This window comes from Pempheris klunzingeri, chromosome 9, assembly GCF_042242105.1.
Source record: "Pempheris klunzingeri isolate RE-2024b chromosome 9, fPemKlu1.hap1, whole genome shotgun sequence".
Taxonomy (NCBI): Eukaryota; Metazoa; Chordata; class Actinopteri; order Acropomatiformes; family Pempheridae; genus Pempheris; species Pempheris klunzingeri.
Window position 1 is genome coordinate 22,255,122 of NC_092020.1, and position 16,153 is coordinate 22,271,274.

The following is a 16,153-nucleotide window of genomic DNA, read 5'->3' on the forward strand; positions in this document are numbered from 1 at the left end:
AGCATAATGCCCCGCCCCCCCCCCCCCCCCCCCCCCCCCCCCCCACACACACACACACACACACACATACAACTTGCCTGAAATGTCTGAAATTATGATTTTATATCAAAATAAGTTTTCAACAGCATGAATCTAAAGATTTCATATGATTTGGTGTAAGTTAAATCACAACTGTGAAACTAATTTACATTTGCATTTAGAGACCTGGGCCACAAGAGAGTGTATTATTAGTGTGATCAGCCAACAGAAACCGGAAAAGCCCAAAGCGCTATGACGCAGCAGCTACTGCGTGAACGACGTGACGTCTTTGACGTGGCGTAACGCATGCGCTCAACAGCTGCAAGTAGGTGAATTACGATTAGTAAAATTATTGGTTATCAAGTTAATAGGAGATTAATTGACAATCATAAATGAAAGGAAATGTAATCGAAAAACGCTAGCTTGAGATATTTGCATCTAGCTTGCTCATTAGCTAGCTTAAAAACGTACTACTACTATGCTACGTCAACATCGCCGACATATTGGACCGGGAAGACTGGCCTGTAACCATGGTAACACAGGCCTTGGCTCATAAACGAGCTGCAGTATTTTGGGATAAAAATCACAGTGACGTTTATACTTCTCGACCGATCTCAATCAGTGATGTATTCATATCCTACATCCATTTTTTTATCCGTAAAAAAACGCAGCTCCCACATTTACTGGAATGTGTTTACAGGCCAGTCTTGTCCGGTCCAACATGCCGCGACGTTGACACACGATTCAGCAGCCTGTGATGTTCAGGCAGCTAGCGTCAGCCTGTTCTGGGGGTTAACCGTAAACTAAAACCGGACTCAAGTGACCCAATTGTGTTAATAAGGAAAAGGCCGGTGTTAGCCGCTTGGTATGTTTTAGATATGTGTGTTGTTTTTGTGGAGATGACTACAACTGTTGCACGGAGGGAGAGTCAGCAAGTAAAATTGGATTTTGAAACAGGTAGTTTGGCAACAATGCGCTCAACCAATCCCCAGAGTCTTAATGAGGATTATTCTTCCGCAATTCAAGTCTAGATTGGCATGCACAAAGACAACCCTGTACCAGAATTAAGCCCTAAGTACCGTTTGATGATGTATATGTGTTTGATAATACGTTTTATTAAACAGAAAGCCCAATGATATGCAAGAATATGATTTCTGGTGTACAGTAATGTAAAAGCAAAAGGTTTTGCTCAAACAATAAGATATTATGATGGTAGCAGGAGAAGTGAAAGTTGGTGTGATTTACATTTTCTAATATTATTGGCAAAAGTGACACTACAGTGCTGTCACCATTTCTCAGTACAAGTGACCAAACTTAAGCAGAGTATTGCATGAAATCACTGGTGAATTGCAATCTGAGAATGAGGCCAATATTTTTTTAGACTGTCACTATGGAAATGAACTGCATGTCATCACCCCTTCTTTTTACATGAAGATGTGGAATAGACAGAAATTCACAATTTAGATTCTGGCAGCAAAGATCCAACAAAACAGTCCGTATTACTTAATATATTAAAAGAGCTTCATCATTTTGTAAGATTTATAGGTTATATAGCACAAGTGATGGCGTCTGTTTTACTGCAGTTCTGCCAGGTAGGGTGTCACACTGGAAACATAAAACATTTGCAGGCATTAGATGAAGACAAATGACCAATGTGCAGAACCAGACGCACCACGGGACATATCAGCTGTTGGCTAAAAAGAGCCGAGACAATCTTGCTAATGGGGAGGAAAGTACTAAACATGTTGGGCAGGCAGACTTGGCTGGCTCAGGGTGAAAAAGAAATAGAAACTTACATCAATGTAATGTCTCAGGCACACACTGAGGTAAGGGCTGAGGCATGTTAAAGCTATCGGCCGTCAGCACACTTTGTTTTTTCAGCCAAGAAACCATTAGGTCATGTTTATGAAGCTTTATGCAGTCAATAATAAAGATTTCCTACAGCTGAAGAAACTGAGCTCCTTTACTTATTGTGCTTATTAATAACATAATGGCATTGAGAGGTCAGCAAAATGCCTGTGAGTATTAACAATTAATTGCTAAATTGTGAACTATTAAATATATTTATCGCAACTGTTTTGATAATTGATTGATTCGTTAAACGTATTTGATTCTAGCTTCTTAAATGTGAATACTTTCTGGTTCATAACTATCATATAGCATATCTTTGGGTTGGGGACAAAGTGAGAAATTTGAGGATATCATCTTTGAGAAACATTGAGTTTTTGAAAAACAACTACTTGATTGATCGAGAAAATAATTGACAGATTAATCGCTATGAAAATAATCGTTAGTTTCAGCCCTATAAGGACATTGTCTGTATATTTGGCATGAAAGTGACTTCATCAGAACTCAAGAAATTGTTTGTAACTTAAACCTTTGATCGGGTAAATCATAGCACCATGTTTTGGCCTAATGTGATGACTGATTATCGTTGTAATTTGTCTTTTCCACAATGGATTCAGAGTGTTTTACAGTAAAACTTAAATTTCAGGTTTGGTTATTTCTAAAATTATGTCCCCATCAGTTAGGTCCCACTGGATAAACGGATACAAACAGACGCTCAGACAGCCCAACAACATATGACGACATGTGAGTTTACTGACCATTGTGGTGTTCAGGAAAGTGGAGATGTTGAAGACTTTGTCCAGACGCATGGCAGAGTAGATGCCTTTGTTTTCTTTGCAAGTACTAAGAAAGACACGTGCATAAACATGAACAACAGAGAAAAGGGAAGAGAGAGAGAGAGAGGAAATGTCAACTTCAAAGTTTCAGTGTGAAAATATTTGCTGCCACCAAGTGAAATTGCCTGGAAGTACATGACACACTGACATGTTTCCTGATACAAAACAGTGTAATGTTCCTCAAAAGCACGGAATATTTGCTAATATGTGAAAGATAAATATTCCATGATAACATTTGGGCTGCCACATACCATATAGACTCACATAATGTACACAGTATTAGCACTGTTGTACTTGTTGAGGCAACACTGCTGTATTTGGAAATATAATGACTGCAAGTCTGCAGTCCCAGTTACTGAGGATATGCAGGTTCTCACTGGAGGGAGATGATGAAAGCTGATGTAATCCCTGAGAAAGAGGCTGAAGAAAAGCGGCACAGATAGTGCAGAAAGAATATGCTAATTAGCTACTCAAGGTTAATAGCAGCTCTCTCATTTGCGTCCTCGTCAATGGAAATAAAATATTCGGTTGCACGCTTGATGCCTGACCCAGTGCCTGCACCAAAGCAGAAAATTTAAGCAAAATGAAAAAATCTGCATCATTTAGTAATTCTACAGCCCAAGCTGAATTAAGAGCTTGTCTTGCTGCATCCTTTCAGTTTTCTAACCAAATGTAAACATGAAATGCAGAGAGGACAAATGTGAAAAAGGCTGTGTGTCTAGTTAATCATCACCAAAGCAAAGGTGGCAGATGCACCGTCACCTAAATAAAAAATTAGTTTTCTTTGCCTGTACAAGCTCTCTGCCGTCAGCTCCAGGTCAGAGTCGTTGTACATGTAGCCAGGGATGAAGTTCTTCCACTCTGGGTTGACCAGATAATGGGTGTCCACAACCTGAGAGCGAGAAAGAGGATGTGTGATCAATGAATCCCACGGGAAGCGAATAGGATCAGTCAGTATATTAAATACACTTGGCTCCAAATCTGCTGAGTAGAATTAAAGGGAAAACCAGCGTGATTCTAGATCAAAACACAGACCCAAACAAAGCCGCAATCTTGCTTCACATTTTCCTGTGTTCTCTTTTTTTTAATCTAAAATGAAAGATGCATGTACGCATTAAACTAGTTGCCAATTAGGTTTCTGTTAATCGGTTAATTGACTAACGTTTGCAGCTCCATACAGTCCAAGGCACTTTGCATCAAACACAAAGAAATATATTCTGCATGAAAATCAAGTCAACCTGCGACTTAAGATGTACATGTAAGTTTCAGTAAGATTTAAATCCTGTATCATTTCTAGGTGGCCTTTTGACTTGCCTTGAAGACTTCTTTGGTGTGGAACGGTTCACAAACAAGTTTCTCCATGTTTCCTCCAGCCAGGAAGGTGATGGTAACCAGCCCCATCAGCACCCAGGTGAAGATGAAGCTAAATCCCACGCCACTGTGGGGAAGGACAGACAGGCCGTCAGGTACAGCCAAAGTACAGAACAATGACGGGTGCAAGTGAAGCAGTAGTGGAGTGGGCAGACCGGAGGTTAAATATGTAAAATGAATGTTGACAGTGTAAAGGAGGACAAGAGTAATTATAAGGAGCAGTTCTAATTGGAGTTTATCTTGGATCAGAATCAGTATCTCAAATTAGCCATAGCACAATACAAAAATTAGCACATTTAAAGTACACTGAGGGAAAGACTGTAAAATTATTGCTGTTGCCTTTTGGGAGAGGCCCCTAAAGTCCATATGGTACTTCATCGTTTGGGAAACCTATATTTTTGTGCGAACACAATGCAATGCACAAACAAGATATTCCTCTTATTGGAACAGGTTTTGCATGTAGTGCCAACAAGATCTGCATCAATTTGCACAGATATTATTTTACAAATGCTTTCTTTGCCTTCGCGTTCTTCTTGGACAGCAATAGTCGTCAGATCTTTGACATGATTAAGATCATAGTTATGATAATGATATGAAGTGATGGCGCCTGTCATGTGGACAAACAACTCACGCCATGAGCATCGTTCCTCCGGTATTGGAGATGCAGCCTCTGGTCGTAGGTGAGGCGTGCTTGTCGTATCCCAGGGTGCCACACAGCAGGCCCAGGTAGTTGAAGGCCAGGACCAGGACCACCATGCAGCAAAGGGCAATACAGCCAATCCACCTGTAAGCAGCAGGCAAAGGTTTAACCAAGGGAGGCCTTAACAGAAATGGGACAATATCATCATCATCACAGCTGAAGTGTATGTAAGCATCTGTGTGTCCCGCTTAAGTGTTCTTGAGCAAGACAGCGAAGCACTGCCTGCTCCCTCTATATAAAACAGCACATAAGCTAAATATTTTAAAAGAAAAATCTGATTCAAAGCTTTTAAAACAACTCATATGTCATCTTGAGTTTCATTCCACCGCATTAGATTAAATAAATGTAGACATAATATGAATATTTTATAAATGCAAAATATTAGTTCAAGCTTATAGAGCACATATTACTTTTACAGTAGCAAGTAAAAAAGACTTATTTTACAGTTTCTAGGTATGTTATTATTTATCTCATGTCAGTGTACCTGTAGAAGTCCATTCTGTCAATTTCAGGGTAGAAGTCCTCAATCTTGGCATGGGCATGGCTAATGAAGATAGTGAAGTTGGACAGGCAACTCTGCACAGGGAACATCTTGGAGAAGCTGCTGATATTATTGCCAATGCCGTCCACCAAACCCTGCACGTCTGCACGACAGATCAATCAATTAATCCATCAGTTTCAGTAAATGGCGCGATTAAAGATACAGGACAAGTAAATAAAGCCGCCAGCTGCATCCGTCAAGACTTGAAATTCAATACTCAGTAACATGCTCGTGTTTAGTGGTTTGCCTTGTTTCTGATTGGCTTGTATTAAATGATACCACACTGTCAAGCGTTATACATTTTAAGCAGGGTATATATTTTTACGCTGAAATCCTAAAGTGCAAACTCAAAGTTCAAGTCCACCAAATCTTTCTCAAATTGACGAGGCAGAAGAAGAAATGACAATAAAACAGAAAACAGGAGTAATTAGATGGATGGAGTGGAATTATTTGTGTTTGCTTGTATAAAAAGGATTTTAGTAAAATGTCACCTACTTTCCACGACACTTCTGGTCTGTTCAATTACCATGTGTGGTGTGTTGTTCAGAGAGGAGTAGCCCTGCAAGAGGAAAAGGAAGTCTGGTAACACTTAAGATAAACTGAGGCACAGTGATTTTAGTAACATAACAGACTGACAATGTAAACAGTGGAAGAAAATAAGAATAATAAAAGCTCACCCTTTGGACGATAGCACTGAGGTCTGTTCTCAACACCTCTGTCACCTTTTCCATCTGAGTGTTCACATTGGGAAGCTAAAGCATAAACAGACAGGGAAACAGTGATAAATTATCAAAATACAACCTCCCTTGGTTAATATTCCTTGGTCCCTTTCCTATCTTGCAGTAATGCTTGAGAACATCATGCAGTCAGTGAAAAACCGAATCAGTGCATTGAAATTTTTAATTTGCACTCGAGATGGAAGAATATTTATGTTTGTGTCCATAGCATTCAATCTGCATATCAGACTGTGTTTCGTTCAGTTTTCTACCCGTGTGAAGTTGGCACTGATCTTCAGCTGGGACAGTGACTGGCGGATGTTTCGGCACAGCTGGGCGGAGGTGGCGTCTGACTCTTCGTCATGACACCCCGGGTCATTGAGGGTGCGGTTGATACTGGTCCGGACCAGGCTCAGGTTGAAATTGAGTTTCCCCGTTCCCTCCTGGAGGACCTCCAGACCCACGCTGACGTTCTCCAGGGCCTCCTTTGTTTCTCGCATGGCTGAATTGAAAGAAAGCACAGATGAGATTGAAAGCGGACTGTGTCGCTGTTATGAGAGGAAAACGAGAATGTGAGTGAAAAATACCCATCGAAGCAGTAAAGTAATCGAGTAAGACAATTCCCATTGTATAGATTGTTCCTTTAAAATGTAATTAGTCAAGCAGTTGTTTATATAGTTAGAGGGTCTTACCCACTCAACTACATTGGAAACAAATAGACTTTTCTTATTAAGTAACACAAATTTTGTAGTAAAATGTAAAACTGAAGGAGCTGTCAGGAAAGGCTTTCGTTCCATGAGCCCCAGACTGCATAGCTCAGCTGCGAAGTGACTGAATATTTTATTTAAACCTTTTAGATCTGTTCTGGGAAAATCAGGGGAATTTTTACAACAGGAGGTATATCAGTGCTCTTCTATTCAGAATAGTAAAATAACTCTTCTGTCAGCTATAAAGCCAATGTTTCTGAGGCATTTAAACACGTTTGTTTTACCAGTAAAACAGCTTTACTACCTGTTAAAGTAGCACCATCTCATATTGACATATGTGACACAAAAGCACAGACCCATACAGGACACAAAGTATGCACTCTTAGGACAGACTGGTCCTGAGCCGAGCTTTATGTGCTATGATATTATCATGCTGAGTTTCAGGTCCAAACCCTAGTGTTAGGCATTTGGAGTGTATCTGTGTTCACATGCTAATGTGAATCTCCAGCGTCTAAAATTGGACTTTTGACTGCCAAACAGCATTGCTGTCGGCAAACAGTAACCAAACAGGATTGCTATGAATAATGTGAATTTGTTAGCTTCTATTAAACATTGTTGCTGTTAGTAACTAACTCTGTCCCTAAGCAATTGAATGCATCACAAGACAACAGCCAGTGTTAGTCAACAGTCACAGAGTAGCCTGCAGCAAACATTTTTAAAAAATTAAACAGGACAAAGAATGCAGAAAACACTGGCATCCTTGAACATTGTTATAAAACATGCAGGAGTGTAGGAGAGGAAACAGTGACTTACTATCACGTGGATAAATGCTGTGCAGCACAGGAGGGAGTGAATACACTAATGGATGCTAAATGCCACATTCACTTCTACTTCCTCCAATTACTGTTATTATTATTCTAATCTTAGTCCTTAGCAATCAGACACAATGTTTGTATATCATACTAAGAACTTCAGACTGCTCGACTCAGGCCCAGTAGGAACACAACTGTACTAACCATTAGAACATCTGTTGTCAGACATTTTACTACCTGATCAGTCTGCATGCTTGCTGACTGCTATTTAATAGTTTGTTTCAGTTATGCAGAAACAAAACAGCTGCTAGTTGTAATACATACAGTAACTAAATAAAACAGTACTTTCATGGTTAATTTGCATTGGAGTGCATTGGAGTTTGTGCTGAGAGTTAAGATACAGTCAAAATACAGGACCGGTCACACAAACACACCACTTTGGACGCTCACTTCACATTGGGGGAGACACAACTGAAGTAAAAAGGGAGATGTCCAGATGCAGGTTGGTTATGTGGGGTTTTGGCATGATCTGGTGATGCCATTAACTTAAAACTGCACAAGATAAGAATTTTTATGGAAAGGGAATCATATCTGTTAATATGCATACATAGGAAAAGCCACAGATTAATTCTGTTTACCCATAAAAAACTATTTATCTGGTGACAGCACTAGGAAATATCTCTGAATTCGATCTTAAGAAGAAATAGAAATATTTCTCCTGAAAGAAGATCTTTTAATTGAAGAAGAGGCACGCAACTGATACCACTTAACATCATTTCTGGATTGTGACGTTCATCACACATAATTATGGTCATTAATGGTCACCAGAGGCTGATATTGCATAGTGCAGTTTTAATGTATTAACTGGTTGTTTTAAATAAGATGCTCAGATATGTCGAGGTGTTTAAGGAAGATCACAAGGGAACAAATCACAGGAGCAACACCAGTGTCAAAGTTCACAAGGTCAGGGGTCAAAGGATTGTGGGTAATTGTCCAGTCACTGAATAAATGTTACCTTTGATGGCTCTCTCGATTTTCACTTTATAAAAAAGCATAAAATATAAAGATTAAAAAAAAATCTGATTATTGCAAGTTACAGCTTTTATTAAGTCACTGACCTGAGTAACCACATATTATATTCATATATATTTCTGAGTAATATTTCAACCTTAACGAGTGATTTTAAAATCCTACCACAGCATACATTTAATGGAGAAAATCTGATAATTGGGTTATAATCCAACATGTTTTTAAGTGCAATTATCTTATTCTTAAAGAATTGGCCATATAAGTAAGGCAGGACACTATGTGCCACTTAATGACTTGAATGATATTTTGTTGTGCAACTGTTGCCTGCTTTCAGTAGTTTGCAATAACATGATCATATCGTAACAAAACAGGAAATGAAAAAACGCTGATGTACCTCCAGCCATACTGAGAACTCTGTCCAGAGCAGGATGGACCTCCTTATCCAGCTGATCATGTATCCTTCCACCCAATAATGGACCTATATCTGTAGAGAACGCAGCATCAGTTTAACAGAAGAAAACAGTAAAATGAGTCCAAGTCCCATTTCTTTATTATGTCTGCTGCTTAATACTGCTTTTGCAGGTCTTAACTTTCAGGAAAGAACTGCCTTCAGTGCTACTGCAGGAGAAAAGTAGGATAAATACTCAAGGGATCTTCTATAACAGTCACCGCTGTAGCTATCTAGACCTAGATATGTCACAAATCAGTTGGAAAAACAAGTCAAAGAAAGTAGACACAGTAAATTCAGATAATAAGCATGATGCATGTCCAAGAGCAAGAACCCAGTGAATCCTTTCTGTCCACTTAATTCACTATCAGAGGCACAGAAGAGGTCTACTTACTATCTAGGTCATAGATGACTTTGTTCTTGGCTGTGGCATATTGGGATATTAGGTAATCAATTTGCTGCAAACAGGAAACACAACACAACAGAGTCTTACAAACGGAGGCAGATGGAAATGAGTTTATTTGTCTCAACAAGGACTCAAAATTTCAGTTTCATGTTATTTGTCAAAATGAAATGGAGAAAATGGGAAAATGTCAAACAGTCAAATGCCAAAAACACTCACGATTGGTGTGTCATTAGCGAAGGTGTGCAGGTCCCTCATGTTGCTGTTGACCAATCTCCGTATGTTCTTCACTTGAGAGCTCAGGTTCTGGTTGGCAGCATATGCACACAGCACTCCGATCCTAAACAAACGACAAACACAAACACTGTGACCTTTACGATCTCCGTGTGCCAACGAGTGACCCTGCTGCTCCCACATCAGTCTACAGAGCGGCCCTGGGGTGTATTGTTACAGAACACACCCCAGAGTGATGGCATGCCATCAACAGTAGGGGTCAGTGTGCACCACCACATTTACTCTGAACTCCCGGCGTGTGCACCTGTAGAATGAGCTTAATTTCCTTGACAGTCAGCATTACACAAAACAATTCTTGTAACCACGGTTATTAGAACATAATCGGCTTTCTTCTGTCCCTCTCAAAATGAATACAATTAAAATTGCCGATTGCATAAAATAATGACTTTTGTATTCAATTTTTTGCCAGCGAGAGGCTGGTTGTAGGCTGCATTTTCAAGACAATAAGAGATGAATTTCAGGAAGAGCTTATTTCCCAAGCAATTTGGAAATCAACTCAAAACAGAAAACGCAGGTGTATCTACATTAAGCTCCGAGGCCTCATCTGTATAATCTGAGGTCCCCGGGTTGTAAACATATTCAAATTAAATGCGAAAACACAGAATTGCATAAAGCAGACCATTAAAGTGTGGAAGTCTCTTGCATACTTCAAACAGACGTGAGTAGCTTGGTACAAGGCTTAATTAGCTAGAGCAACATCAAGGGAAAGACAGCCCATAATATTAAGCTGTTTCCATGACTCACTCTCATCCCAGCTGAGTTTTCAGCTCAACATCTCAAAGCCAGCACCAAGCAACTGAGCATGTGTGTGTACGTGTATGGTTTTATTGCTGCATGGATGTGTGCAAGAGAGCATAGTCGGGGTTCACGGGGTGATTAATGTCAGAACAGATGGTAAACTTAATATTAAAACTCTTGACAGTACAGCTGTATAACGCAGTGAATCTCAGTGGAATAAGAAGCTTCATGAATGATGTAAGATGACTCGTAGAAAGGAATGACAAAAAGGCTGACTCATCAGAGGCTACAGGGAAGGTTTAGATCAATGGAGATGAACCATGGTGTTGTGACTCACTGTGTAAAAAGGCAGTGGTCTCTGTATGTGGGCCTGTCTATCTGTAGGTATGCACAACAGCATGCGCGTCTTTGTACGGGACTGCAGTACATGCAAAGTGAGGTTATGCACCGTTCATCGTCTTATTGTTAATGCATGAAGAAGAGGTACTGTGTGTGTGTGTGTCTGTGTGTGTGCGTCTGTCTGTGTGAGAGCCCCTTTGTGGATATAATCCTGTTAATCAAACGTAATCTAACCTGAAATATGCTGCAGACGTTTAGTCACATTAGGGATTGTGCAGTGTTTTTCTGCACGTATTAGACGCTTTCTTTTTCAGTGAAGTACACTGATAAGGTGGAACCAGATAGGAGTCGATGTTCTTGACAGGTTTACTTATAATGTGCGACAGTGTTTAATACACGGCAGATTTGAGAAGAGTTGGGCTAATAATTATTATGTCGATATGTTCATCGTTTCAATAAATGATTTAATCATCAAATGGTGTAAAATGTCTATCTATCCCAAGATATTTATATTACAATTATAGAAAAGAGAGAAACTCCACTTAACCTCACATTTGTGAAGTTAGAGCCATTCAATTATTGGCATTCATGCTTGATAAACAATTTAAATTAGATTGTATTGCGTACTAAACTGAAATGTCTCCCAACATGTGTCACTTGATGCCAGTACAACAAAAATCAGTGTGTATCGGCTATAAATTGGCTTCAGATAGCAAATGAACCACTGCTAATTAATCTCAGTGAACAATTAAAATTGCAAATTGCAAATATTATTGTTTATCTTTTGATAATCGTGTTGGCATTTGTATTTGTATTGTGCATCAAAGCAGTTGGTGAATAGTTTGGTGTCCAAAAAAAAAAAGCCTTTGTGATTTTGTCTGAATTGCCAACGAAGTCTGTGGTCAGTAATACGAAGGCAACCTGCCTCTGAGTCAGATGGGCAGGGAAACCCTACCATCACCTTCCATTAAAGTGGCAGCCGAGTCAAAACTGCAGTAAATGACAAAGAAGAAGAAACTTGTTGAAGTGTTTGTTTGTAGCTAACAGGCAGACACACACTTAACCACTGATATAACCCTCAAAGAACAAATAGGATCATGTGCTGCCCTGGAGGAGGGGGGGGGACTCTTTTCGTCTGTTTGGCATCGAGCTGCGACACGTCCAGAAGAATTGTGTTGATGTTTGCCATAAATAGTGAGTAGGCCGACAGAGTAAAAGCCGTCATCGTACAAGTGGAGACTTAATGAGAAACTAGGCCAAACAACTAGGCTGGGACACAGTGAAGTGGAGCCATCCAGAACCAGGAGAAGATTCAAAATGGCCACTTCCACAACAAAAGCCTTTTGTCCAGCACGACTCTGCCCGCTGTCTCTCTCTCTCTCTCTCTCTCTCTCTCACCCACCGAGTACACAACTCCATACATATGCTGTCCCGTTCTCATTTACATGTACAATTCCACCTTCCTGCTCTCGGTCTCTGGTCGTTGTGTCTTCACGGCCAAAGCCCATACTTTCCTCTCCTCTGCCTCTCTAGCCCTCTCTCATTTGTCTTTCTGCTCTGACTCGTCTGCTTTCATCTGACTCTTTCACTGCGCCTCTATTTCTCAGTCTCCCTCTCTCACCATTCCTACAGCGCTCTCCTCTTTATTCTCTTCCTCTGTCTCCTCTTTTGCCCTCACGTCCCTCTCTCACTCTCTCTCTCTCTCTCTCTGTCTCTCTATCCACCTCTCTCTCTTTTTCTTTGTCTCTTGCTCACTCCCTCTCCTAGCCGGTGTCCAGCAAGATCACTGGAATCTGCAGCCAAACAAAGACTCTTTGAGAAAAATGCCAAGCGCAATTCCAGCGAGCTGTGTAGTACACGACTGTCCACCTTACTTCAGCACAATCAATTAGGGTTAGTTTGAGTTTGATAGTCTTGTTTTAGTTGTAGTTTAGATCTGTTGTTTGAGAAGTAATGAAACTAAATCAGGAGATAAAACGGAGAGAGAAAGAGGGAATGAAATACATATGTGTATGAATGCAAAATGATCAAACAAAGAACAAACTCGTTATGACAAGCAAGGCATGCCAGAGCTGAATAACAACACACGAGCGTCGCTGTTGAGAGAATGTGAGAAAACCCACTTTCTCAGTGATGCTTACGACGTCTGAATAAGGCAACAGGAAGCGTGTCAGCCTCAGCCGCCAATAAAGAAGCAATCCCCAAGTGGTGTCACCTCCGATTCACCTTAAATTTTACGATGTCTTTTATATCATATATGACAGAAATACTCTAGTCCGTTCAGCTGAACAGCTCTTCATATACAACACCATAAAACTCTCAAAAAAGGCATTAATATTGCATAGCAGGAGCAAAGAGAAGATACAAGGATGTGAAGTTCAGGCTTAGAATATAACTTTTCACCAACTTTCACATACTGACAAATTGAAGAGTTTCTTTCTATAAACGGATTAAAACTGACTAAAGTAGATCTATGGCATATCGCTGAAACTCCTATTGAATCCAAATGTATACAAATACTTTCAACTGACCCTATCATACTTGTTTCCTACACATTGGAGGGTCATTTTCAGGTAGCTCGGGTAAAGTTGCTCTTTAAAATAGCAGTTGCCCTTTTAAAAATACCATTTATCAGTTCACCTGTTTGTGCTGCATCATCACATTTCTCTGTTATCAGCAACTCCTAAACCGACCCACTCGCTCCAGCTGTGGCCGGCGACTGCGCGGCCTTCTAGCTGCTTGTTGATAGTGCTTCTCGTATTGGCCACAGGGGACAATTCAAACACAGCAGGAGGAAGATTCACCTCTAGCAACTTTGCAAAAGGGCTGTAATTCCCGTTTTGAGTGAAAGCCAAATGACACATGAAACTCTTCCTCAGGGTGGAAACCCCACAACAGCAGATGAAGAAGAGCAGCGAACTAGTGCAGCGCCCCAGTATCTAGGCCACTACTGGGGGCTGGGTAGTGAGTGTTACATGGTCTGGTGGCTCCATAGCTTTTACAAACTCCAACAATGGCTTGCATTCAGCGTGACTGTAGTGGGACAGTTGCCTTTCAGCCCCTCCCTGCTTTCACACTGCTGGAACTGGACCTCTATTATCCTGTCTCTCAGTAAGAAAATGATCATTGTAGTCATTATAATAATTCTAAAACAAACAACAGTGCTATCAAAATTGTGCTGTACATTGCTGTGTCATTTCTAAAGATTTGTTTTCTTTTGGCCTTTTGGCTTTATTAGACAGTGAAAGAGCATGGACTGGAAAGGAGAAGACATGCAGCAAAGAGCCACAGGCCAGAAATGAACCCAGGCCGCTGTGGTAAGGCCTAAGCCTTAATAGTACGTGTTCTGCCAAGTGAGCCACTGGGGCGCCCCCAGCAGTGTCATTTTTAGACCTACAGTGTAGACAACGGAATCAAACAATACATGTGAAGTATAAGGGAGCCTTCAGTATGCAATATTAAACACCAAAGTACTGTCCAAGGCCTTATTCTAAACATCACATTCATATATTTGAACATGGAAATTGTTAAGTATTGCAGTTACTTTTGTGCAAGCCTGACCTCAGGGACCTGTATTCAAAAAAGCACAAAGTAGCTTGTTTTGTACTTATGTGGGACGATAAATCAGCCGACAAGACTCTTATTTTGAAATAATAGTTTCTCAGCAGTCAGTGACATTAGCCATGCCAATCAACACGAGTCTTTACATTATATTCATCCCCTTTTTACTCAATTTTTACGTTTCTTATTCATCAGTATACAATCCCATGAACCTCTATATTCAGTTCTGTTGAAGTAGTTACCATTTTATTCCTTTAAGCCTCTGCTTAGCTTGTTTGTATTCCATTTAACTGCGCCTCCCACTCAAGTAGCCATTGTTATATCCCTTTTATCCACTGTTTTATTTGTCTTCCCGCTACAACCCAATAAAGTAAGTGCTATTGCTCAGTTTCTGTTTGCCTCATAAGGATGCCGTTTAAGTTGCTGTCTGTTCCATCTAAGGACTGGCTGCAGTAGTTTGATGGGAGACAACAGACCATTAATTCCACAGTAAACAGTCGAGGAATGATTTGAATACTAAACTCTGAGCCAAACAGCCTGTAGGGCTCAGAGTTGTGCAAACAGCCACAGAAGGTCACTGAAATCCAGCAGTATTTTAGAATTGTAGAAAGGCCAAAAGACCAAATATGTCCTCTAAACTACATGCAATATTATGATTAAACTTTAAAGCAACCAGGGAGAGGAATGATTTAACAGCTGGAAGCATTGTTACATTACACCAGTTGCAGTAAATTTGGTCAAATAGGATATTTTCATTCTCCTAAGTAACAAAAAAATACAAAAAAGTTAAACAGATTTTGGCGCAGTGGTCAAATTGGAAAATCACCTTCTTCAATTCCTGAAACTGGTATTTGTTAAAGCAACAGTCTGACTTGCTCAGTGAATAAATTCTCAGCTTCTCAGTTTGAAGACCATCATTTAACTACAATTTCCATACTCAAACAAACGTAGCGGTGAGAATCAGTCCTGCTGAAGTGATCATAAGTGAGTCACTGAATTCTACAGAACCAGACTCTCTGTAATTTGTAAAGCAGAAAGAAAGGATATTAAAAACACACTTCTGCTCAGTAAACCTTCCCTGGATAGATGTGGGTTATAGAAAATAATCAACCTTTGAACCAAATATTAATGGTGTGATTTAAGAATAAACATCAGCCATCGAAGGAATGATATTTGAACAAACTCACAGAAGCTCATTTACTCTGTAAACCGTAACCTCATAACACATTTTTATGCTAAATTAAGTCTTGACCAAGCAAAGTTGTGTTTTGAGTTGATTCAGCTTGCATTTGATTATTTAGTTGTGGACTGTGAGCTAAGTAATCAAACGCAAGCTGAATCAATTCTAAACACAAATTTGATCGGTTGAAGGTTTAATAGCTTTCCAGGGAACGCGGAGTTCTGACCTGCTGAATCACAGTGATTAGGTTTAATAGCGTGTTCCTCTGCCATTAAGTGGACTCAACATGGAGCGTCACTGCTCAGGGGCCAGGTGCACAAAACACTGTGCAGATTAATGACTAACACAGTGTTTACGTACAAAGACACACACACACACACACACGTATCATTTTCATTGGATTTAAGGCCACGCGTACGCATGGTCGGTCACTGGGTGTACAGCACCTATGCTCAGAATGATTATCACATGGTCCCTTTAGGGGACTCCACACAGATATGAATACAGCACATCGGCATGTATACATGATGATACAAACCAGTTCATGTGTGCAGATAAGACCTCCAGTGTGGCAACAACATGCATTTTCTGAACAAACAAACCATGTCCTAG

At 40.2% G+C, this 16,153-nt stretch overlaps 1 protein-coding gene across 1 annotated transcript in view; it reads right to left on the reverse strand.

Moving 5' to 3' along the window:
• prom1a (prominin 1a) overlaps window positions 1-16,153 on the reverse strand; it is a 70,604-nt gene that overhangs the window by 10,167 nt on the left and 44,284 nt on the right. Inside the window, exons 5-15 of the mRNA XM_070836838.1 lie at window positions 9,649-9,769; window positions 9,421-9,484; window positions 8,973-9,062; window positions 6,303-6,532; window positions 5,992-6,066; window positions 5,810-5,873; window positions 5,258-5,417; window positions 4,705-4,857; window positions 4,017-4,140; window positions 3,491-3,594; window positions 2,625-2,709 (exon numbers count right to left, since the gene is read on the reverse strand). Of these exons, the coding sequence (XP_070692939.1) occupies window positions 2,625-2,709; window positions 3,491-3,594; window positions 4,017-4,140; window positions 4,705-4,857; window positions 5,258-5,417; window positions 5,810-5,873; window positions 5,992-6,066; window positions 6,303-6,532; window positions 8,973-9,062; window positions 9,421-9,484; window positions 9,649-9,769 (1,270 nt within the window). The remainder of the gene's footprint in view (window positions 1-2,624; window positions 2,710-3,490; window positions 3,595-4,016; window positions 4,141-4,704; window positions 4,858-5,257; window positions 5,418-5,809; window positions 5,874-5,991; window positions 6,067-6,302; window positions 6,533-8,972; window positions 9,063-9,420; window positions 9,485-9,648; window positions 9,770-16,153) is intronic.